Source organism: Neoarius graeffei, chromosome 13 (assembly GCF_027579695.1).
Source record: "Neoarius graeffei isolate fNeoGra1 chromosome 13, fNeoGra1.pri, whole genome shotgun sequence".
NCBI classification, from domain to species: Eukaryota; Metazoa; Chordata; class Actinopteri; order Siluriformes; family Ariidae; genus Neoarius; species Neoarius graeffei.
The window spans coordinates 41062707-41088929 of NC_083581.1; the positions used below are offsets into that span (position 1 = coordinate 41062707).

Below are 26223 nucleotides of genomic sequence, written 5' to 3' on the forward strand. Positions count from 1 at the left end.
ATTATTCCAAATGTGCTTACTGATCATCCTTAAGGACTGGCCCAATCACAAATGCAACCTTACTCCCTGTATAGATGCACTACATAGGATAAGGGCTAACAGTTTCTACTCCCTACCTCGTGCACAAAAGTAAGTGATTTGGGATTCAGCCAAAGTAAAGTGTGATGCACGTTTTGACATTCGCCTTGTTAGCTGGCAAAACACACCACACCATGCACCGAGAAGCACAAAACATCTTAAACTTGTCAGATTTATATTTCTGACAGCAGCTAACCTTTTTAAAACGGAGTCTAGTAGAGTTCTTCCCGCTAGCAAGGAGAGCTAGCTAAGTTAGCAAAGATGGCCGGTGCAGCGTTTGTCCACTTCACGTCCGAGAAACAAGTTTTAAGTTTGTTCTCTCCAGTTCGTAATTTATAACCGTTGTCACAAACTGCTGTTTATTTTCGAAAATCCTTTCCTGTATTGTATAATGTGTCGCTAACACGTTTATTATTTTGTAGAAAAACGCATTTTAATCTCGCAAAGGCTCACTGGCTAGACTGGGTAAACAAACACACCGAGTTCGTCGCGTCATGATGACGTTGATATTAACGCGACGCTCTGCAGACCAGTGCTTCAAACGTGTGATGGGTCTGTTTCAGGTTTATGGCAAGGAAAAGGGTTTTAAATCGTGCTGTGATGGTTGCATAGACATGTTGGACTGAAGGTAATATTGTTTTTTCTCTTTCTTTACGTACATTAAAGCTAGTAAATTAGTCTTGGCTATCATTTTGGGTCAAGAGTTCAATCACATATAACGTTGTAATGACGTCACTGAACACTGGGTTATGCACATGTTATGGATAGTACTTGGACAGTGTGTGTACTGTATACAATAGTTTTGGCTTGTCACTTTTGGAAAAACGCTTACAATTTTTTGATGACTCTTTCTGTACTTGTCTTGTGTTCGTCCAATGAAATGCTCTCTAGGACTGGGGCGGGTCTTTTCTCTATAAGACCAACTTGTTGCATTTTTAGCGGTGTACCTTCCCCAAGGGTGTAAAAACGGTGTTGATATTGGTGGGGACATAATTTGGCCAAGCGCCCTAGTGCGCCATGGTTGTCGCACGAAATGTGGCCTACACTGTACAAATGATTGGTTGTCCATTCCTTTGTGTTATTTTGATTTTTAGCACCAGGTACACTTAGACTTAGGCTAACATCTGCATATCACACAGAGAAAGTGGACATTTGAAGTTGCTGTGAATTTCGCTGTAGTGGATGACCTACCCAAAATACAACAACACAATCAATCAAAATTATGTGCTGCTGCTTCATTTTCACACAACTTTTACTATTTTCACACATTTGAAACATCATGTGCTTCCTTTTGAGTTACTGCAATTTCAGAATCTGGAAGTAATGTAGGTATGGGTGGTAGAAGTGTGAAGAGTTTTGGTAGTTGTAGTGCATTTTGCAAAAATGTTTATTCATTAAGTTGAAAGGGTTAAGTGACAATTGTTTCACATTTTTACATTTTCACATTTTATTGCAGAGGTTACATACATACGCATATACACATGCTTATATACATATGCATATACATGCAAACAATGAGCAAGAAAAAAGTAAATATAAGTAAACATTTAGCATTACCTACAAGCATTTATTAGTGTGTGTGTGTGTGAGAGAGAGAGAGATTGCAAACAGAAACTCCTTGCTGTTACAGTAAATATAAGTAAACATTTAGCATTACCTACAAGCATTTATTAGTGTGTGTGTGTGAGAGAGAGAGAGGTTCTCTAACAAGGCTATTTTGTTTTGAATAGCTTACCGTTGACTGGGTAAAATAATGTCTTATGTCCTCCTTACGTTTTCTTTTATTGCCCGACATCACTGCCTGTGTGCTGTTTTGCTGTAGCAGCGAGCTGGATGCTGGTTTTACCGCTTGCTACTGCTTACAGCCAATGACAACAAAAAACCATAGCAACGTCAAGGCAACGGGAGGTGGGCCAATCAAAGCTTCATAAAGCTTTTTTACCTGCTGTCCCCACCAATAGTCAGCCGTCTTTGAGAGGTCTGTTCACAACTGAAAATCAGCTGGAAGCGATACCGCGTTTGGTGTTTTTATTCAGCGTTTCCCGCATCGCGGCTTCTCCATTCAAAAATGGTATGGACATTTTAAACTCAGCTGAATATTGGTATGGACGCGTCCATACCGTCCATACGCATTTTCACGCCCATGACCTTCCCTGTACACTATTTCCATACTTGCTAACTCTTCCAATTCATGCCGTAGTCTACTGATTTTGACAAGTGAATACCGCCTACTGATTTTAGTTCTAAACTAGAAAAGCACTCAGAGAGCGCAGACCTCCGCCAAGATTCCTTTAAAAAAATCCGGGATCCAGAAGGTGATCCGGATCACCGCCAAAATTTAATGGATTCTTACTTGTGCCCAGTCACACCTCTGGAAAAAATTTCAGAGCAATCCGTTCATAACTTTTTCCGTAATGTTGCTAACAGACAAACCAACAAACAAACAAACCAACGCTACCGAAAACATAACCTCCTTGGTGGAGGTAAAAATACCACGTTACGAAATAATCAATGAACATTGTTGGATTCGCTCTTCTGACAGCTATTTTTGGCACAGTGGATACAAGTATATAGCGTTAAATAGTCATACTGGGTGAAGCCAAGAGCCAGTGGAATGGTGTGGTAGTGATGTTGAATTTAAATTGTACAGCTCTATCGCACCATTCCATTGGTTCTTGTTATGGTTTTAGTCAATCAGCAATGAGGTCACATATTACAACAAATTGCACCAGTGTTTGTAAAACCAAACATGCTCTGGTGAACAATGAAAACTCCAAAGGAAAAAAAAGATTCGCTATGACAGCAAGTTCAAGGCGACTTGGTCATTGGATCATCCAGCATCAAAGCATTGAGGCAAGGTGCGAAGCATGCATTTTGTAAGGTACGTCGGTTTGATTTCCTGATCAGTTTTCTTCAAATATGGCACTCAGAATGCACCATTTTACACTGTCGTTGCCCCCCCCCCCCCCCCCCAAAAAAAAATTCTGTGTGGGGGGGTATGACTGCGTCACACGATTTGATCTACCACTTTTCTTTTCATTCTCTGGGGATTGGCAAATATGTACACCTTTTCCCAACTAGAGGTGGGGTGATATGACAAAAATATCATATTACGATCCTTGAAGAGATTACTATGACGCATGATATGTATCATGATATAGGTGTGCTCACAAAATGTCAGTAGTAGAGCAGTGCTGTAGCCAAGTCACTAAACCTTGAGTCCAAGTCCAGTCTTGAGTCCCCAGTGTTCAAGTCCAAGTCATTAAAAAAATTTCGAGTCGAGTCCACTAATGATCCGAGTTGAGTCCGAGAACAAGACCCCAACTGCACCATTTGACAGTGGCTGTTTTCGCACCATTAACATTAGTTTATTCCTGAACATGACGTATGAACAGGTGAATGTGCTTCTCTTTGTCAGGGAGTGTGAAGTATTCTGTCAGAGATGGTTGGGAGACGGATGTAAGTGCAGAAGGTGTGTTTATTAATGCAAGTGAAAACAGGTAAACAATCCAGAACGGCAGGCAAAATCGTAAAATGGTGAAACAGGCAATAGGTTGAGCGAGGCACAAACAGGCTATCGTAGACTCGGCAGAATCAAAGATGAGAAACAGGAAATCAGGGCTAAGGAATCCAAACAAGGAAATAAGACTCGGTAACGTGTCAGCAACACAACTCAATACTTCGCAAAGTAAGTGCGTTTTCACAGTTTTTCTATAGGCGAGCTGATTGCGCCTTAATCAATCAGCTTGCCTGTGCAGGTGTGAGTTGTTTACGACGCACACGAGAGTTTGCTTGGCGTGCGCGCTGTCTGAAACGCGCCCGAGAGTCTATCTGATGAACGCACCAAGGTGCGCAGGTATGACACTCTTGCACGAAATTAGTACAAAATTAATGTAGCTATAAATACCTTATGCCAAATTATTATGGCATGTTACAAAAATTAAAGAAAAAATCCAAGTCCTTGTCCAAGTCCAGTTTACAAGTTTGAATGCAGTTAATGCACGAGTCCAAGTCTGAGTCATCAGTACTCAAGTCCACGTCAAGTCATGAGTCCTTAGAATTAGGGCACGAGTCCTGGCCTCTAGTACTGCAAGCCTGCAATAGAGTAGTATGTTGTACAATTGTGAAGCTTAAGTACAAATTTTAACATTATATCAGCTATTTTCAGTCAGTTTGTAATTAAATCAAGATGTCCACAGTAGCTTAGAGAACCATATGGCGATATAATTTATCATGATATCAATATTCTATTGTTATCTTGACCAGCCCTATTTCCAGTAATCTTGTTTCCAACAAGTTTATTTATTTCTTTTTTTAAAAAGAGTATGTTGGCGATTATGTGACTTTGATGAGGGGTGTTTTACCAACTTCGGGCTGTTAGATGTTGGAATGTGGCTCCAGCTCTACATAGTATCACTGTTCTCCATCAGTAAGAGTAATATTTATAATTAAGATTTAATCTAACACTGTAACAACTTGGATAACTATATACAAATAAATATCATCCTTTAGCTATAAGCCTATCATGCAGATGTATCAGATACTCCCAGAAATGACTCTGCACCTCTCCATCACCACTGTGTATGGCATAGATTATTGTCCTGGTTAAATTGGGCTGGCGTGGGTGAAGGTGGTGGTTAGAAATCCTCCACAGGTGATAAAGGTCTTTTGTTATACTCTTTAGTTTACTTATCTACTGTCAGTTTTATTTAGATTCAGCGGGGGTGTGGCATGGCATATCTTGAACACTATTGGCTATAGTGTAAGTCACTTCAAAACCAGAATATTCAAGGTCATGCAATGTAGCTTATACTTTGACTGTCTTAAGACTGTATTGTGTAATTTTGAGCTGTTGATTCATTACCTGATAGATTTAATCTGTTCACTCATGGAGGATGGCTGATCATCAGATCGATGACCCAAAGATTGCGTTTGCTTATCTGCGTCCATCATGCGTCCTACTGACCAAAGAGCCTACCCTATCCAATGTAGAGGCTCTGAACTGCCACCTGCGTGGTGTTAGTGATGGAGTCCTCCAACTGCTTCAAGATTATGTCCTCTTCCCTCTTCGCTTTGTCCTCAAGACCCCTGGGGCCAAACGAGAGGGTGTTGTGCAAGCTGCTATGGATGCCATGACCTATGTTCTGGAAAAGACCTGTATCCAGAACTGGGAATCTCTACGTGACCTCTTTTCTGAGCTTTGCCTTTGCCTCTGTTCCCCAAATGACCCTGGAAAGCCAGCTCCATCATCAGAGGAGCTGAAGTTAGCTGTGCTACGATGTCTGGATGCTCTCATGCATTCTGCCTATGGAGATGTGGCTTTCAGGATGTATGAACCTGCAATGCTTCCCGGACTGGGAGCTGCTGTATCACTGTTCTTGGCTCTGGCAGAAAAAGAGAAGGTAAGAGGAGTGCAGGCAGCAGCACTGAAGTGTCTCCTGTCTCTGTTCCTGCAGTGCGACTGTGATCGAACACACGTAGAAGCAGATGAAGTGGAAAAAAACTTGCTTGGAAATACACTGGCTTCATTCCTACCAGGAATCACTCGAGCTTTGAGTCATGTCATTAGTGGAGACATGAGACAGGGGCACGCGGTTACAGTGAAAGCCATGAGGGTTTGGTACACCACAGTGGGCCTGGTTATGGCCGACAAACAGCTTCAGAACGACAGCACTATGAGTGCAGAGTCTCCCAAGTTGGGTAGGATTGGAGAGCTGGTGGTGAAAAGGACTCCTTCTTGGAGCAAGTCCACATCTAAAAGACTTGCATTGGCACTTCAGAAAGTAATCTCTTATACCACAGCGCACCAGCATTGGAGGGTAAGACTAGAATTGGTCAATCTGTCAGATCATCTTCTTACCCAGTGCAGCAAATCTTTATCTGAATGCATTGGTCCTCTTCTAGAGGCTTTGGTTGGTGCAGTCAATGATGAGGAACCTCGAGTTAAAGAGCGGTGTACAGCAGTACTGGCTGAGGTGTCTAAAAGAAACCAAGCTACAGGAGGTCAAGCTTTAACTGATGTCCTGTCTGAAAACCTGCATAGCTTGACGTCTTCTCTACCTCGGCTCATGAGAACAACAGATGACAAGCGCAAGCTATTTATTCTCACTGTCTTTCTGGGGTACCTGAAGATTCTCGGTCCTCAAGTGGATTTGGTCTTGATGTCAGCAGTTCACCTTCAGCGTATCTCCAAAGCATTAATGCAGGTGCTCGAGTTGGATGTTACAGACATCAGGATCATAGAGGAAAGAAGTTTTGCACCATTATCTGACTTGGCACCTGTTGCTCGTGAAGTGCAGCACCAGAGGAAATACTTTCTTTATTTTACAGATGACAAGATCTTCTCAACATTGAAGCAGGTATGCCGGATGCTGGGTCGCTACGGAAATCTTTATTTACTTGTGGACCACTTCTTGGAGCTCTACAAAGAGTCATTGGTTTATCGCAAACAAGCTGCTCTGGTGCTCAATGAGGTTATCAGTGGGGCAGCAGGAGTTGGGTTGGAAACAGATATTTTGAGAACAGTTGACCATTCTGAGATTTCCAGAATAAGTCAAGAGGACCTGAAATGTGCAATTACTTCCATCATTGAGGAATACATCAGTTTGAATAACTGGCATGTCACCACTGTAATGGAAGCCTCTGATGATGAACAACAGGAGAAACAACATTCTGCAGTCCCCGCTATTTTAAGCAGATCTGACAGAAAAGGACACCAATTCACCTCAACCTTCAATTCCAAAACTCCAACGCTCCACCAGCTGAACAGCAACATTTGGCAGATCTGTATCCAACTGGAAGGCATCGGCTCCTTCGCTTTAGCTCTGGGCATCGATTTCCGCCTGCTTCTGATGACATCACTCTACCCAGTGCTGGAGAAAGCAGGAGATACTTCACTACTGGTCAGCCAGTCAGCTCTTGGCACCATGCACAACCTTTGCGTGGCTTGCGATTACAGTTCGCCCAAGGAGCTGATGATCATCAACGCAGACTACCTGCTGAACGATATCTCCCTGAACCTGAGCAGACCCAGCATTCACCCTCATGCCCCACAAGTCCTCGCCGTCATGTTCGCCCATTCTGATGCTGCTCTTCTGCCCCTAGTGGCCGATGTGGTGCAGGACGCACTCACGGCTCTGGATCTCAGCTATGACAAGAGATCCTGGCAGTTCTGTCTAGTCCTGCATTCACTAATGAAGGCAGTGGGTGAGTGGTTTTTATCTTAGAAACATTCTCACACTTTGAAACTCATGTGCCTGGAAGGTACATGCGTGTTCCCACATGTACCTGTAAATCATGTGATCTCTCATCTTTTACTGCAGTAAGGTGGTTTAGCACCAGTACTCCAGAACACAGGCAGACTTCCATAGCTAGCACACACACTCCGACTCCAGAGATACTGAAGCTTCGCCAGTTTCTGTTGGATTACAGAAAGCAGAAGGAGCTGGCAGAGGGGATCGGCGCTGAGGAGGAGGAGTCAATTGATGCAGGTAAGAGTAATTTATCTGTTAATCTAACATCATGTCCGTAATTTTATTTATTTGTTTATTTATTCATTCCTTTGTTTGTTTCTCAAATCTGTTCCATAAATCTTTTTACCTGTTAATCTAATACTGCTGTTTATCTTGTGTATTTTATCTTTATGATGGGCGGCACGGTGGTGTAGTGGTTAGCGCTGTCGCCTCACAGCAAGAAGGTCTGGGTTCGAGCCCCGTGGCCGGCGAGGGCCTTTCTGTGCGGAGTTTGCATGTTCTCCCCATGTCCGCGTGGGTTTCCTCCAGGTGCTCTGGTTTCCCCCACAGTCCAAAGACATGCAGGTTAGGTTAACTGGTGACTCTAAATTGACCGTAGGTGTGAATGTGAGTGTGAATGGTTGTCTGTGTGTCAGCCCTGTGATGACCTGGTGACTTGTCCAGGGTGTACCCTGCCTTTCTCCCGTGGTCAGCTGGGATAGGCTCCAGCTTGCCTGCGACCCTGTAGGACAGGATAAAAGCGGCTAGAGATAATGAGATGAGATGAATTATCTTTATGATGTATATACACTGATCAGCCATAACATTTAAAGCTACTGACCGGGGAAGTGAATAACATTGATTATCTCATTACAATGGCACCTGTCAAGTGGTAGGATATATTAGGTAGCAAGAGAGCAGTCAGTTCTTGAAGTTGATGTGTTGGAAGCAGGAAAAATGGGCAAGTGTAAGGATCTGAGCAACTTTGACAAGGACCAAATTGTGATGGCTAGATCAGGGAACTTTTCTACTCTTTACCACTTAATGACAACATATGACGATCCCGTGTATATCCCTTAATGACAACATATGTATATCCCTTAATGACAACATATGATGCCTTGTCTAAAACCTTGTCAAAACCTTGTCTTTAGACATGTCTGTGAAGATTCTCAGTCATCCAGGTCATGGTAAACTGTGGGCGGTAAAAGAGAGCAACTGGACTTGCTTGAAGATTCTTGAAGACGTTTCACCTCTCATCCGAAAGGCTTCTTCAGTTCTGTCTGACTGGTAGGGAGCATCAGGTATTTATCCTCTCATGGATGAAAAGCTCATCTAAGGTCAACCTGGAACGGCCATCACTGAACAGAGGTGGGGGTCTAAGACATCATTTATCAGTCACTTACAATGCAGTCCTTGGCACACTTCCCAGACAACTGAATGCACACCAAAACCCAGCTGTTTTCAGTGACTCACAGGAGGACAGAGAGAATCAGCATTCCATTGATCACCCTAACGGGCAATCCATTGATCATCCTAACGACTCTCGAGGCCGTTCACAACCAGCCCCCAGTTGACCCACACCAACAGGATACTCAATGACACCTTAGGCTACATCCACACGACAACGGCAATGAGATGTTATTAAAAAAAATATCGCGTCCACATGGGCAACTGATCAGTAAAATATCAGGTCCATATGGCAACGCAACGCTTGCTGAAAACGATGCAATACACATGCCACACCTCTACGTGCGCTGTACTGTGTGACTTGCCATGAAGCTACCGTACAAGCCTGTGTCTGTCTGAGAGGGAGCGGCCCCTCCCTCCTGTGTGTGTGTGTGTGTGTGTGTGTGTGTGTGAGAGAGAGAGAGCAGCCTCTCCCCCACCCCCGCGCTGCGAGCACAGACACAGAGAAGCACACAAAAAGGGCAGTTTTTCCTCAGAGGGCACCCTCCAAAAAACGGGGATTTACACGAAAACGGAAGGAGATATTCACAAAATTCTTTCACATTGAGTGCCACAAGGCTTTCCTGAACACACTGATATAATTTTTTTTGTCTGTAGTGTAACAATAGAAGAAGTAGGATGCATGCGCATAAACCCCTTCTTCTACCCGGCGTGAAGCACTCACAGGAATAAACACACAACAAGAAGAAGATGGCTGCGACTACGCGAGGAAATCGTGCCTTCTGTGTGTACAAATTAGTTTTATTAGTGTGCATAGTTTTATATACCGTATTTTTCGGACTATAAGTCGCACTTTTTTTCATGGTTCGGCTGGCCATGCGACTTATACTCCGGTGCGACGTATATATGTTGTTGTTTTTTTCACCGCGGAATAACTGGAGCTGATGCCGAGTCTGATGACAGCCACGCAGAAGAAGAGGAAACGGCGCTTCGTCTGCCACTGGAGTTGGCAGAGTTGTTCAGAAGCGACACCGAGGATGAGGAATTCAATGGATTTGCTGATTTGGAGTGAAATCGTCAGCTTGATAAACTTGATTGACCTGTGTTTTATTATTAATGATAGGCCTATAGTTATTTAAATAAGTTATGTAATGATTTTAGGCAGTGCTTAATTTGTGAAGTGGGAGGTCCCGGAACGCAGGAGGTGGGTGGGTCCGGCGACTCAAAAAAAAAAAAAAGGCGGGGGGTGGTTTACTATAACTTTACGCACACGCGCTTATTGTGTGTGTAAAAAAAAAAAAAAATAATATCAGACATTATGATTATGTGACGAACAGTTACAGACAGTAATATGTCGTGATATTATGTCATAAAATATTTTTAATTAGGCTATATATTAAATTATATATTAAATTTATCTTCTAAAATAACAGACTGTACTCATATCACAACCGGTTTATTTCACCATTGGAGATCAGATCACACAAGACGTGAATTAAATGACTCATTTTAAGGATTTAAGTAGGGGATTTAAAGGCAGTGCCAGCGGGACTTCGTGGCTCAGGTGGATAAGGCGCCATACCATAAATCCAGGGACCCGGGTTCGATTCCAACCTGCGGTCATTTTCTGGGCCCTCCCTGTTTTTCTCCTGCTCATTAAAAGCAGTGCCAGCAAACAGAAGTGTAATCAATTCAAGTAATAGTTAAGAAATAAAGTGTTTACAAAACAAGTTGAAGAATTCATTTTAAAAATTTTAGTAAGCTTTCTTGTTTTTTTGCCATTTTTTCCACAGCGCAAGCTAACGGCTACAAAAAACCCGGTGTTCTATTGAGCGGAAGTATACACCCCATGTCCCCCCCCCCCCCCCCCCCTTCCCCTTTCGCATAGATTTTGTGGATGTCATAGGAGAGAAATCAACAACAGATATCAAAATCAAAACCGAACACTAAACAAATTTTTATTTACTTATTTAATTTATTGTTTGATTTTTTTCCCTTTGTGATGGTCACGAAGGTGATCTGATCCATTTAAATAGCTGCCGGAACACCGAATGAAAATAGCTGCTGGATCCGACAACGGAGGTTACGGATCTTGTTCCGTCATGTTCCGGCTCAAATTAAGCCCTGATTTTAGGCCTATAGGCTATTGAATAACTTGATGTTACGGTACATATTCAGCCAGTTTTTCTCTGGGCTATTATAAATGATTTTGTTTTGCATTTTTAAAAATAACTCTCTTTCCAAGATGAACTTTATTCTTCGTCTCTGATGTTATGGTGTTAATGGTCTGAATAACGTTTGTTTTTATCTGATATGACGTTAACTGGCAGGCGCACTTTCTGCCTGTTTTTTTTTCTCTGAGCGGTTGTTGTTGTTGTTTTTTCACTAGACGGTTGTTTTTACTACCGTACCTGTCTTTGGAGATGATATACCTATAGCCTACTTGGCCTCTGATTTGATGAAATAAAATTCGACAAAAATGAAGAATGACACTCCTCGATGATGACTACAGCTTTAATAACAAAGATGAAAGAGCCATGGGGCGATAATAAGCCCTACCGGTAAAAATATTCTAAAAGCAAACTGATTAATGCATCAGTAATAGGCTACTAATATTAGTTATAATAATAAAGGCTATTAGTAATAACGATAGTGATAGTATTAAAGATAGTAGTAGATATTTAAAATAATCAGACTAGGCTACTTACAGGGCAAAGGGCGCGTTATCACTGCTCAGCTGTTCGTTTATTAAATAAACAATGCAGTCGCGCAGTAACCACGCGTCGCTTATCAGATAGAATCACAGATTCTATGGATAGAATAACCCTTCAAAAAAGTCCGACTTGTAGTCCGGTGCGACGTATATATGTTTTTTTCGTCTTCATAATGCATTTTTTGGCTGATGCGACTTAAACTCCGGAGCGACGTATAATCCGGAAAATACGGTAACTTAATTTTCTTATTGTGTGTGAACATTTTGAAAAGCAGTCTTATCCAATAAAAAAAATTCAAGAAATGGTTCAGTTACTTGTTTATTTAAAAGAAAAGCTGTATACAAAAGTGAATGCAATGCAGTGGTTCATACAAAACAGCGAGAGTGCTGCTTGTTCTAGTCATGTGGTTGTGACGTCATCATAAACAAATCCGTTCTACTCACCCAGACGACTTCGCAACGGCGCCGTTGCCAGATCTTTCCACTCTGGAACCCGTTCTCAAAAAATATCGTTTTGGGGCACCCAAAACGCCGGTGCCGTGTGGACGCCAGGCCGAAACAATAAACAATTTTATCAGATTCACCTGAATCCGTTGCCATGTGGACAGGGCCTTAGATGAGCTTTTCATCCATGAGAGGATAAATACCTGATGCTCCCTACCAGTCAGACAGAACTGAAGAAGCCTTTCGGATGAGAGGTGAAACGTCTTCAAGAATCTTCAAGCAAGTCCAGTTGCTCTCTTTTACCCCCCACAGCTTGTCTTTAGACTTTTTTTCTTGAAAATATGTTCTAAGGGTGAACAGTATATACTGTACATATACAAGGGTGGCTGTAGCAACTGCTTTAAGGGGTGAAGAGTTAAGGCCCACCTATTCAGACTTGTAACGAGTCGGGGCCCATTATAAAAGATGACAAATTATTTTGGCTCATCTATTCTATTAGAATCTAATAATCAGTTGTAAAGTGTATTAAGATAGATAGATACTTTATTAATCCCAGAGGGAACTTCAAGGTATCCAGTAACATTTCCGCATTGCACAAGATCAATACAACAACTAAATAGCATTATACAAGGAGGTTGTATAAAAAACTAAAATGCCAAAGAAATAAAACATTACCAAAAACATGCAACATGGGATGCAACATCACTCCTTGTTACAGATGGGAGCCCAGGGATTAAATAAGTACAATAAAAACAAGCTGTTTTTAATTGTAGGTTTTGTATTTAAAACTGTATGGATGTGCCAGAAGCCAACATAAAACCATGCATGCAGGGCGTTCTCACCCAAAAGGGATTAATGATCCAAAAGTGGACTCTGGTCGATTAACACAAGAACTTATTGCCATGTTTGTGTCCAGCGAACAAGCAAGTTATTAAAACCAAGAAGTACACTCAAAAGAAGCAGATATAGAAACCACTCAGTGGGATAGAGCCTTACGTTATCAAAGAAGGATTTTTGCTATGAATTGGAAAATTATCCTTCCGTTGAGTTCCCCAACATCTCAAACTACCTGGTGCTGCAGACATCGTTCTACACGGACAAACAAATGAAAACCTGGAAGAGCATAGTGGAGTACAACTTTTTACATGTGGCTGGGTTAAAGATCTGGGGATCAGGACATTACAAGGTAAATGGCGGTAGACGGATCTAAGCGCAGGAAGAGTGTTTATTAGCAGGCGTGATATTTACAAAAACAAAACACAAACGAAACTAAAGCAGAGTATTTAAGCAGCGTTATAAACATGGCTCAAAACAAATGTGTCCGTGATAATGATAATACTTCGCAAAGCCTCTGTGAAAACAGCATCCGTATCTGCTGATTGCGCTCAAATCGGCATCAGGTGTTTCCTATAATGGCTGGGTCCCAAGTGCACACACCACGCGCTCCGAGAGCATACATGGCTGCTCGAGCTGAGCCAGACTCAAGCACGCAAAGACATGACAGTCAAATGTTCACCTGTTGTGTGACCACAACTTTTAACTTGCGTGTATATCGCCATGCATCACCACTAAAATGCCTCATTTTCATCGCTAATCTATCGCAAAGCATCGTGAGCTGTAATGTGACCATAGCTAAATGAGACGGGTGTGACGTCGGATGCAACCCAGCAATTGTACCCTACTAGGAGTAAAAATTGTCTTCAACTTGGGGTAAAAAAATTTGTGGCCCACTGGTTGAGAAACACTGGGCTAGATGACTGGGTCTGAATGTCTCCAAAATGGCACATCTTGTGGGGTGTTCCTGGTATACAGGGGTTAGTACCGAACAAAAGTGGTCCAAGGAAGGACAACCGGTGACAGGGTCATGGGTGTCGAAGGCTCATTGATTCGCACGGGGCACAAAGGCTAGCCCATATGGTCCAATCCCACAGAAAGCTACTGTAGCACAAACTGCTGAAAAGGTTCATGCTGACACATTTCTGCTGCTTGATTTATCCCACCCCTCAACAGGTGCCATTGTAATGAGATCATCAGTGTGATTCATTTCACCAGTCAGTTGTCATAATGTTATGGCTGATCGATATATACAGTGGTGCTTGAAAGTTTGTGAACCCTTTACAATTTTCAGTATTTCTGCATAAATATGACCTAAAACAACATCAGATTTTCACACAAGTCCTAAAAGTAGATAAAGAGAACCCAGTTAAACAAATGAGACAAAAATATTATACTTGGTCATTTATTTATTGAGGAAAATGATCCAATATTACATATCTGTGAGTGGCAAAAGTATGTGAACCTTTGCTTTCAGTATCTGGTGTGACCCCCGTGTGCAGCAATAACTGCAACTAAACGTTTCCGGTAACTGTTGATCAGTCCTGCACACCGGCTTGGAGGAATTTTAGCCCATTCCTCCGTACAGAACAGCTTTCACTCTGGGATGTTGGTGGGTTTCCTCGCATGAACTGCTCGCTTCAGGTCCTTCCACAACATTTCGATTGGATTAAGGTCAGGACTTTGACTTGGCCATTCCAAAACATTAACTTTATTCTTCTTTAACCATTCTTTGGTAGAACGACGTGTGTGCTTAGGGTCATTGTCTTGCTGCATGACCCACCTTCTCTTGAGATTCAGTTCATGGACAGATGTCCTGACATTTTCCTTTAGAATTCGCTGGTATAATTCAGAATTCATTGTTCCATCAATGATGGCAAGCCATCCTGGCCCAGATGCAGCAAAACAGGCCCAAACCATGATACTACCACCACCATGTTTCACAGATGGGATAAGGTTCTTATGCTGGAATGCAGTGTTTTCCTTTCTCCAAACATAACGCTTCTCATTTAAACCAAAAAGTTCTATTTTAGTTTCATCCATCCACAACATTTTTCCAATAGCCTTCTGGCTTGTCCACATGATCTTTAGCAAACTGCAGGTAAGCATCAATGTTATTTTTGGAGAGCAGTGGCTTTCTCCTTGCAACCCTGCCATGCACACCATTGTTCTTCAGTATTCTCCTGATGGTGGACTCATGAACATTAACATTAGCCAATGTGAGAGAGGCCTTCAGTTGCTTAGAAGTTATGCTGGGGTCCTTTGTGACCTCGCCAACTATTACATGCCTTGATCTTGGAGTGATCTTTGTTGGTTGACCACTCCTGGGGAGGGTAACAATGGTCTTGAATTTCCTTCATTTGTACACAATCTGTCTGACTGTGGATTGGTGGAGTCCAAACTCTTTAGAGATGGTTTTGTAACCTTTTCCAGCCTGATGAGCATCAACAGTGCTTTGCCTGAGGTCCTCAGAAATCTCCTTTGCTTGTGCCATGATACACTTTCACAAACATGTGTTGTGAAGATCAGACTTTGATAGATCCCTGTTCTTTAAATAATACAGGGTGCCCACTCACACCTGATTGTCATCCCACTGATTGAAAACACCTGACTCTAATTTCACCTTCAAATTAACTGCTAATCCTAAAGGTTCACATACTTTTGCCACTCACAGATATGTAATATTGGATCATTTTCCTCAATAAATAAATGAGCAAGTATAATATTTTTGTCTCATTTGTTTAACTGGGTTCTCTTTATCTACTTTTAGGACTTGTGTGAAAATCTGATGATGTTTTAGGTCATATTTATGCAGAAATATAGAAAATTCTTAAGGGTTCACAAACTTTCAAACACCACTGTATGTCTGTTTGTTTGTTTTTGTTTGTTTTCATTTGTTTAACAAGCTGTTTCATACGTTGCATCATTGTTCATTTAACATTTGTTTCTATTTCACTTTTTATTACTCTTAATCTTGTTTACTTATTCATTTCTTTGTTTTATTTTATCTATTTACCAGTATGTGTCTTGTCACCTGCTAATCGAATGTTTGGCTAATATTATTCATTTCTTTCTTTGTTTCTTAACTCTCTTCTGTTTATCTTATCAACGTCTGTTTCATGCCTGGAGTTACCTGCAAATTAACATTTGTTGTTTGTTATTTATTTCGTTTTTAAAATTTGTTGATGCTGTTTTGTTTACCTTATTTACATATTTATTCATGCTATCTCATTTAAATGTCATATAGAGTCAGCCATTTTGTTTACATCAGTAGAAACATCAGCAGGAGCAGATGTAACACGAGTATTCTATCCCTGTTTAAGCTTAATATTTCAAGATGTGTGTGTTGCGATGTTCCTCGGTTTACAGAAAAGCCTCCTGCAGCAGCGGCTCCTGACGTAAAAGAGGAAGAAGAAGAGGAGGAGGAGGAGGAGGAAGGCCCTGATGTGAAACCAGAACTGCCCTTACACGTATCCCTCACGAAGGATGTGATGGAGCGCTGCATTCACCTGCTGTCTCATCCCAACATGGGTGTACGACTAAAGGTAGAGAACGTTAAAGAAGATTAAACCATCTCATCTCTCATCTCATTATCTCTAGCCGCTTTATCCTGTTCTACAGGGTCGCAGGCAAGCTGGAGCCTATCCCAGCTGACTATGGGCGAAAGGCGGGGTACACCCTGGACAAGTCGCCAGGTCATCACAGGGCTGACACATAGACACAGACAACCATTCACACTCACATTCACACCTACGGTCAATTTAGAGTCACCAGTTAACCTAACCTGCATGTCTTTGGACTGTGGGGGAAACCGGAGCACCCGGAGGAAACCCACGCAGACACGGGGAGAACATGCAAACTCCGCACAGAAAGGCCCTCGCCAGCCACGGGGCTCGAACCCGGACCTTCTTGCTGTGAGGCGACAGCGCTAACCACTACACCACCGTGCCGTCCACAAGATTAAACCATTCTTTAATAAATAAACAAACTGCAATCATTGGCAAATTGCTGTTATATAGGAAGAATAAGTGTGTGTGTGTGTGTGTGTGTGTGTGTGTGTGTGTGTTTGCAGATGTTGGACACTGTAGAGCTGTGTGTCTCTGTGCTGTGTGAGATGGAGAATGAGCTCTTACCCATGGTGCACCGCTGCTGGCCAGCTCTTCTCCAGCGCCTCACGAATGATGATCCACTGGCAATACCTCGAGCTTTCAGGGTACGACTCTGTGTGTGTGTGTGTGTGTGTGTGTGTGTGTGTGTGTGCTGGAGTAATATGTGTGTCATCTGTTTACTTCTCTCTCTCGCTGTAGGTGTTGTGTGTGTTGGGTGAGACGTGTGGTGACTTTCTGAGGAAGCGAGTGTCTAAAGAAGTCCTGCCTCGGCTCACATCTTCACTTTCACGGCAGGCTGAGACAAGCGCTCGGTCCGGTCCGATGTACACACACACACTCGCGTACAAGCTGCAGCTGGCTGTGCTACAGGGACTCGGACCTCTGTGTGTGCGTCTCAACCTTGGTAAGATGTGGGCTCTGTGAATTTCAGTCCCAGGGAACGAGGACGTGTGGCCACTGTGAATGTCAGTCCTAGGAAGTAATAGGAGGTGTGGCCTCTGTGAACTTCAGGCCCAGTGAAGAAGTAGGTGTGGCTATTGTGACTGTCACTCCTTGTGAAGAAGTAGGTGTGGCCTCTGTAAATGTCAGTCTCGGTGAAAGAAAGAATAAGAGGTGTGGCATCTGTGAATTTCAGGCCCAGTGAAGAGGTAGGCGTGGCCACTGTGACTGTCAGTCCTAGTGAAGAGGTAGGCGTAGCCACTGTGACTGTCAGGCATCTGTGAATTTCAGGCCCGGTGAAGAGGTAGGCGTGGCCACTGTGACTGTCAGTCCTAGTGAAGTAGACGTGGCCACTGTCAGTCCTAGTGAACAAGTAGGTGTGGCCTCTGTGAATGTCAATCCCAGTGAAAGAATAGGAGGCATGGCATCTGTGAATTTCAGGCCCACTGAAGAGGTTGGCATGGCAACTGTGACTTAGTCCTCATGAAGAAGTAGGTGTGGCCTCTATAAATGTCAGTCTCGGAGAAAGAAAGAATAGGAGGCGTGGCATCTGTGAATTTCAGGCCCAGTGAAGCAGGTGTGGCCTTTTTGAATGTCAATCCCAGTGAAAGAATAGGAGGCGTGGCATCTATGAATTTCAGGCCCAGTGAAGAGGTAGGCGTGGCCAATGTGAATGTCAATCCCAGTGAAAGAATAGGAGGTGTGACCTCTGAATTTCAGGCCCAGTGAAGAGGTAGGCGTGGCTACTGTGACTCAGTCCTCATGAAGGAGTAGGTGTGGCCTCTGTGAATGTCTGTCTCAGTGAAAGAAAGAATAGGAGGCGTGGCATCTGTGAATTTCAGGCCCAGTGAAGCAGGTGTGGCCTTTTTGAATGTCAATCCCAGTGAAAGAATAGGAGGCGTGGCATCTATGAATTTCAGGCCCAGTGAAGAGGTAGGCGTGGCCACTGTGAATGTCGATCCCAGTGAAAGAATAGGAGGTGTGGCATCTGTGAATTTCAGGCCCAGTGATTATAGAAGGAGGGTGTGGCATCTGTGAATGCCAGTCTGAGTGATGGAGAAGGAGGCATGGCCCTCTAAATTTCCGTCTGTTTGTAGGAGGAGGCGTGGCCATTGTCAGTCAGTCTCCGTGAAGGATGACGTGGCTTATGTGCAAGTTAGTTAGTTAGTTAGTTAGTTAGTTTGTTAGAAAGCACCTGGAACCTTTTCCCCTGCTGCAGTGACACCGTTGCTCCACTAGATGACAGACTCTTATCGCTGCTGAAGCAAATCTCAGTACAGCTGCAGTGAACACTGCTGGCGCATCTCAATGCGAAGCACTACACACACACACACACACTCGTCCCCTGGGTGTCCCATTACTCTGGGGTACAGATGTCAGGGGCTCTCGCACCTCAACAGAGGCATGAGAAAGGTAAGAGTGAGCGAGATTAGAAGTTGGAGATGAAGAGATGATCAGAAGGCTCTTGAAATGGAACATCTTACTGAAATGGCCGGGAGCCAGTGGAGGAATGAGTTGTTTACTGGAACAGTCCGTAATGAATTTTAATTCCTGACCTCTGGAGATGTCAGCTGTGTATCAGTGCTTTGTTTTGCTGGAGGAAAAGGCGGGAAGGTGTTAAAACACACAGTAATGAGTGGCTGAGCTGAGCTGAGCTCGGGGGAGGCAGACCAACAGAATGTGTGGGAGGCTTCGAAGAGTGTGTGTGAGAGAGAATATTCAGTTTCAGCTCAAAATGCTGGGCCTCAGCTCAGAGAATACTGAAAGGTTAGATGCACAAAAAGAAGTGGGAGGTTTGAAGGAATGAAAGGAAGGACAACATTGAAAAGTACACAGTGTTTCCTTTCGCGCAACTGTTGTCCATTAGACATGTTTCGCTTCTTTACACAGCATTTGTATTCGCGTACGTGTACGAAAGGAAGCTGGCATTTCAACTGAGATTCTGTAGAAATGAGGTGCAGTGTGTAAAGCAACAAAACAAACGAATCTTGAACGCCTCCTCAGAGCAGTCGTATAGCGCGTGGGGTCTGGCGTTTCTTCAGTTCCCTGTACAAATTGACTGTGATGTAATATTTTTGTCATATCGCGCATGCTTAATCTGCAGATATACAACGTATTAATTTTCCAAAAAAAAAAAATGGATCCAAATATTGTAATTACAAGGTCGTATAATTCCAGTGTCATAATGCCTGACATGGATCGTATAGATATTTGGAAATATCCTGATATGATATTTTTGTCATATTGTGCAACCCTTAATTTAGGACGCAAACATTTTGGAGCTGTTTTTTTTTTTTTTTCCCCCACCCTTCCATTTCATTGTTTACTGAATTAATCGTGATTTTGTTTTTTCCCTTTACTCTGGAGCAAAGCAGTATGAGAGAAGTTGGACAGCTGGTTTAAGCCATTGAGCAATTATCGTGATATGAAAAATGTAATATTGGCACAGGTCTGGTGAATTGGGATCTGACAATCTTTAATTAAATTTGACTGAATGATTAGCGCACTCATTATCTAAGTCAGAGATTAATGAGAAGCTTCTCCTTGGGAAAGAGACTCCTCTCACGCACCTCGCCGGTCACAGCACAGTGACACATCGAGTTCAGTTTGTTGTTCTTTATCAAGTTTTTAAAGAAGTTTCAATCTTAGTAGAAGCAAACGCATGTTTCATTAACATTGCAACTATTTCTAATCTAAATAAACTGGAAACATGTTGCTGTTATAATACATATAATTGTGTGTGTGTGTGTTTTTGCAGTGGACTCGGATTTGGACCATATCTCAGAGGCCTGTCTCCCCTACCTGAGTTGCAGACAGCCAATCAGATTACAGGAAGCTTGCCTCAGGTAACCTGTTTAACGGGGCTGGCTCACCCTTCCCAGGATCCCAGAATCCTCAGCGCCATGTAACGAGTCGCTATTTTCAATGCTAGCGATATTCTAAAAACAATCCACAACAATTTGGCAACATCCTACGCCACAGATCTTAAACTGTTACATGAAATTGAAGATAGTTTGTCAAAGTATCTATATTTTAATTTCTTTAAAGGTCATAGGCAACAGTCAGAGGTGAAACGTAGAATATCAACTTTATTGTCTAGAAGAGCGACCCAAAAAGCGAATTCAGTCTTCCTAGTGTCTGATTTGCACCCTAAAATTGAATAAAACGGTTAAAATATACTGTTTTGCCCAATTTCCGAAGGTTTGTTTACATCTCACTTATGCGCACTTTCACTGCCACGGGACCGTCGTCATGACGTCATTTAAGCCAAACAGACTGGGAGCAGTTCTGTGTTTGCTTGCGAACCGAGCACACGTGTACGGACTTTGGTCGTGAGAGGTTGTGTAAAATGTCTGAAAGTGATAGCGATTTTGAAGTAGGAACTCTCCAAATTGAATATCGAGAGGTGAAACCATATGAACCTATGGCCGTTGTGAAGCAGTCGGTGAATGTGGCTCACTGGTTTGACCGTGCAGCCTCGGAATCGGACAGCGACTCGGCCAACTCTGATCGCGGTGACCCCGGACCTCAATAAGACTCACGCCCAAACGATTTATCCTGGTAGTTATGATAAATTCTTACTTTTGTCGTAATACTAAATAAGAGTCCTTTTGAAGAATAATTAAACCGCCCTCCCTAGTGGATATAGGGAACGATTACTTGACAGTGCGCCGGTAGGCCACATTAGCCTGCCATCCACGGCATTATACTATTTATAGCCTCCTCTAAGCGAGGAAATATCCCTTTGTCTCATTTCCACAATGATTGTACAGGATCCCTCAGGATTCTTGACTTGTCCATTGCAAGTAAAAGTAAAAATGTTTACCTCCAATCTTCTCCTTTTTGCTTGAGCGTTGCTGCTCCGTTTCTTCTTTGACTGCTTGATTTTGTTTCACGCGCACAATCCACTCTCTCCGCCTCGTCTCCCCTTTCGGAAAAAGCCAACCCTCTGGCTTCACGTGCACAATCCACTCTCTCCGCCTCGTCTCCTTTTTCGGAAAAAGCCAACCCAATCGCTTCTCCTCTTTCAGAAAAAGCTAATCCACTCTCTCCGCCTCTTCTCCTCTTTCGGTAAAAGGTAAAAGCTTCTTCCTGAACCGGTCCTGTTGTTATACTTCACTGCACAACAATAAGGCATGGTTTTTCTTTGGAAATTCCCAAACGCATGTCTGCACTCAAGCTGAACGGCAATGCAAGTAAACGGAAGTGGACTCAACTCAAGCGGTTTGTCTTGAATGACGTCACACGCCGAGTGATCACAAAAATCGCTGAACAGAAATTCGCCGCGATCCACACTAACTTATTTTATAATTATTACTTGTTCGCAATACTTCTTGGGACCAGAAAAAATAGAGGGTTATAAAGTTTCAAATGTGCATAAATTGAAAACCGTTGCCTATGAGCTTTAAACCAATCCATTCTGTTGTCACATAGTTATTCTGTTGTAATGGACCCGAAGTGGCCTCGGCTGTCTCGCGAGCAGCTGCGAAGGAAAGAAAAGATAAGGCATACTTTGTCGATGAAAGCCATCTCAAACTTTTTTTTCAAAGGGATCACTTTTTTCTCCACAATTTGTGGAGGTTTTGCTGCACAGAGAGCTAACAGAGTAGCACTTGTGCTTTCAAAACAAAAACAGCTAATTGGATTTTGGGAAGCTGGCACGGTGGTGTAGTGGTTAGCACTGTCGCCTCACGGCAAGAAGGTCCTGGGTTCGAGCCCAGTGGCTGACGGGGGCCTTTCTGTGTGGAGTCTGTGTGGGTTTCCTCCGGGTGCTCCAGTTTCCCCCACAGTCCAAAGACATGCAGGTTAGGTTAACTGGTGACTCTAAATTGACCGTAGGTGTGAATGTGAGTGTGAATGGTTGTCTGTGTCTATGTGTCAGCCCTGTGATGACCTGGCGACTTGTCCAGGGTGTACCCCGCCTTTCGCCTGTAGTCAGCTGGGATAGGCTCCAGCTTGCCCGTGACCCTGCACAGGATAAATGGTTACGGATAATGGATGGATGGATTCTAGGAAGGGTGAGCAGCCCCTTTAATTTTCCGAGTCAGCTTCATTTTCATTTCGGTCGAATGATTACACACAGACTTTGCGACATATACGCGCTTGTACCTTATGTTTCATGTTACGAAGCATTTTGTAGCGCTGTGTTGATATTCTGGTTTCTAGCACTGTTTTGTATTTTGTCCTTTGTCTCTGCCTTTGATATCCTGTTTGGGCCTCACTTGACCATTGCCTGTTTCTTGACTCTGGTTTTTGATCACTGTTTTGGATCTGTTTGCCAGCGTGTTTTTAAATAAAACTCTTCCAGTGATTACATCCATCTATCGCCTGCATTTTCTGATAGATGGAGAGTGTGTTACGTTTACGAGTAGCTATGACAACAGTGCTTACGGAGTAAAGACTCGAGTAAAACTGCTTTTAGCTTGTAAAATAGTCACAGGTCACTTTGTACTATTGCACTTTTATAATATTTTTGCTGCTGTATATTTTAATATACTTTTATATTTAATTCTGTGCTGAGCCAAATTGCAACGAAATGTCATTCTGTGTACACTTGTTGCATACTGAATGATAATAAAGGATGTTTATATCTAAAGTCCTTTTGAAGGATTTTTTTTTTTTTTGTTAAATCAATGATTGTCGTTCTCGATAATTGTTAGTGATTGGCACCTAAGCGAGCCTTTGTTTTATGGCGTTAACACACATTGTTAACTTGCCAGCAGACTTGATTGCTTATTGTTTGTCTCTGTGGGGAAGAAGAACGCACGGCTCAGTGGTGCGCGCGCAGGTTTTTTTTTTTTTTTAAGACTCTGACTCATTCTCATTAAAGGCAGGGGACAGGAACGTTATATAGTTTGTTGTAAAAAAAGTTTGTTATAGCGCAGTTGCAGTGTATAAGTATAATAAATACTTGCATATTTGAGGTCAATCACAAAATTCCATGAACCTCTCCTACAGGTGTGTGTACTCCATTACACTGTGGCTTCCAGCATAGTTTCCATGTACCCGAACTGATCTGGAAGTATACTGACCTAAATGAAAAAGTTTTGCAAGATCTCGCAAAAAAGTACATCCATATATATTAGGGTGCATCAGCTGCCCTCACTTTCATAAAATCTGATGCATTTTTGTTTGGGTGTTCCTTTTCACCAATAAAGACATCCTGTAAAAATGTTTTGACCATATTCAAAAGTCTAATGGTGGCACCATGAGGTTCATTTTTTGCCAAAAAACGCTTATTTTATGTTTTCGCGTAAGTTTGAATCACAATGTTGGACTCCATTTATTGATTTCTTGTGAGCCAGAGATCATGTTAAGAACCTTTGCAAGGGATTGAGAAGCATTAATGTGATTCATAATACATTTGTATTGTTTAAAAGTAGTTGAACAATGATTCAATGAGCAGCTAAAACTCAAACTGTGCTTGATAATATATTTAGAATATGTACTAAAAATGTGTATCTAAGATATTTGGTATACTCTATAAGGTGCCATAATGTTTCATGAAAAGTGATCGAAATTTTGTCATAAAAGTCATAAAATAGCAGCTTTTTCCATAACTTTGAGCTCCTGGTGCCACCATTAAACTTTTGAATTTTGTCAAAATATCCCAATGTCACCCAGTGTGTTTTCTTACCAAAAGGAACATTAAAACAAAAATGCATCATGATCGGAGGAACTTTTCATTTTTAGGGGGCAACTGATGCACCCTAATATATATATATATATATATATATATATATATATATATATATATATATATATATATATATATATATAAATAAATTTTTTTTCTCTCCATGTCTCCATAGGAATCTGCAAAAAGGCTGCAAATTCATCTGCAAAAAATGTTGTTGTTGTTGTTGTTGTTGTTTTTTTTCCTCCTGTCAGTCTCCCTGACTCATCTCTTAATTTGTCATTGTTTCTTTTCTCCTTAGTGTTTTCCGACATGTGATGCAGCTGGACCCGGACGCATGCTGGTTCACGCTGAGTGAGCTGTGCTGTCCCGTAGCGTACGAGCCGCCTCACGCCCTCCTGTTCCCCGTGAAGCTGAGCGGGATGGGCCGAGCGAGGAACGAATACACACACAACGTCTTCACACTGCTGCATGAACTTGAGCCAGCCCAGGAAGAACAAAATCATCAAGACAGCACTGGTTAAAAATGACTGATAGTGAAGAAGATCCTTTATTCAGGATGTTAAATTCAGGCTGGGTGATATGGCATAAATATCGTATCACGATACCTGAAGACGTTTTCACAATGTGATGTACGGTCATGATATTTAGTTCTGCAAAACATTAGTGCTGCATTCCAAAAAAACCCAATTTTATTTAACAGTTATTCCATGAAACTGAGTCGACTATAAGCCATGTACGACGAGATTGAGTGGAATAACTGTTTTATTCTGTCCACATTCACTGGATTTTGAGAAACAGAGCATTTTTATGTTTGTTTTTTTGCAAATTCGATAAATAAAACTTTATACAGAACATCCGACAAAATAATTTCCACTTTGAATGTAAACAAAATATATGTTCTTACCATCAAATACTTTTATTCCATATTTTGTTGCTTTTTGTATTTTTGGGAGTTTTGTTTTCAAGTAGAGTTTTTATTTCTTCCTCGGTTGGTTCAGTAACACACACCGCCATTTTGTTTTTCCTCTACTCACAGTATATGAGCTGATAGCCTAGTCGTAGAGTAGCCAATCAGAGCACACGATTGCTCATATCCAGTGAACGTAGATAGAATAATTGGTGATATTTTTATTTAATGTTTTAAGAAAACCATTATTTAACATGTTAAATTATTTTCCTGTGACAAGTGCCTAAGGGTTTTATTCTGTTTAGATGACAGTAATTTGCCAAAAAAAAAAAAACTTAAGTTTTATTCATTAAAGGACATCATGATGTTCTTTTGATCTGTGTAAAGTTATCGAAAACAACTCTGTCTTGAAGACTTTACTGTTGTGGAGAACTGACACCGGAGACTCCTTCCTTAAATTTTAAATAAACATCACTTGATAGAAAACATCACTATATCAACAATCCCACACAGTTTGGGGTTTATTATTATTATTATTATTATTCGTCGCTATGAACGAGCTGTTACTATGGAAACGATTGCGTGTTAGAACAAATGCATTAATATTAATCTGTATATGCTGCTGTTATAGAAAATGAACCAACACCTTCTGACCAATTAGAATCCAGAATTCAACAGCACTGTGCTAGAAAAAGACTTTAACGTTGCGGTGGGGGAGTTGAGATACGATATTTCTGAAAAATGGCCTGATTTGTAACAATACTGATAGTCTGCTGTCTCATCACCCTGCCCTGTGCTAATGTGGCTAATAAGGAATCTGCTTGAGAAGCTAACGACAGCGTATTCTTGTGACTGAGTGATGTTAACATTTCCAGGTCCCTTTAATGTTTTGCATTTAGTTTCTCAAAATGGCTCCGTAGTCTATACAAGTGCTTCAGTGTGCAGCTGGGGAGCATTTTGGATTGAGCCATTAGCCCTGGGTGATGGAAGAGAAAGTATATGTATAAAATGCTAATATTTTGTCCAGGTGCATGTACATTTTATACAACCCCGATTCCAAAAAACTTGGGACAAAGTACAAATTGTAAATAAAAACGGAATGCAATAATTTACAAATCTCAAAAACTGATATTGTATTCACAATAGAACATAGACAACATATCAAATGTCGAAAGTGAGACATTTTGAAATTTCATGCCAAATATTGGCTCATTTGAAATTTCATGACAGTAACACATCTCAAAAAAGTTGGGACAGGGGCAATAAGAGGCTGGAAAAGTTAAAGGTACAAAAACGGAACAGCTGGAGGACCAAATTGCAACTCATTAAGTAAATTGGCAATAGGTCATTAACATGACTGGGTATAAAAAGAGCATCTTGGAGTGGCAGCGGCTCTCAGAAGTAAAGATGGGAAGAGG

General features: G+C 41.9%; 2 protein-coding genes across 5 annotated transcripts in view; one reads left to right on the forward strand and one right to left on the reverse strand.

Annotated features, from left to right (window-relative positions):
* The window catches only part of rprd1b (regulation of nuclear pre-mRNA domain containing 1B), a 52643-nt gene that overhangs the window by 18615 nt on the left and 7805 nt on the right, over positions 1-26223 (reverse strand). For 3 of the 4 annotated variants that reach the window (XM_060937735.1, XM_060937734.1, XM_060937732.1), the window contains exon 1: positions 275-570. The exons of the other annotated variant lie outside the window; for it this stretch is intronic. The gene's annotated coding sequence lies outside the window, so the exon portion shown is untranslated. Of the gene's footprint in view, positions 1-274; positions 571-26223 lie in introns of those variants that run through there. 4 annotated transcript variants of the gene reach the window in all.
* Positions 381-25919, forward strand: tti1 (TELO2 interacting protein 1). Its single transcript, XM_060937730.1, has 8 exons — positions 381-706; positions 4950-7284; positions 7401-7568; positions 16081-16256; positions 16784-16924; positions 17019-17223; positions 20017-20104; positions 24197-25919. The coding sequence occupies exons 2-8, from the start codon at positions 4974-4976 to the stop codon at positions 24417-24419; spliced, it is 3312 nt and encodes a 1103-aa protein (XP_060793713.1). The 5' UTR covers positions 381-706; positions 4950-4973; the 3' UTR covers positions 24420-25919.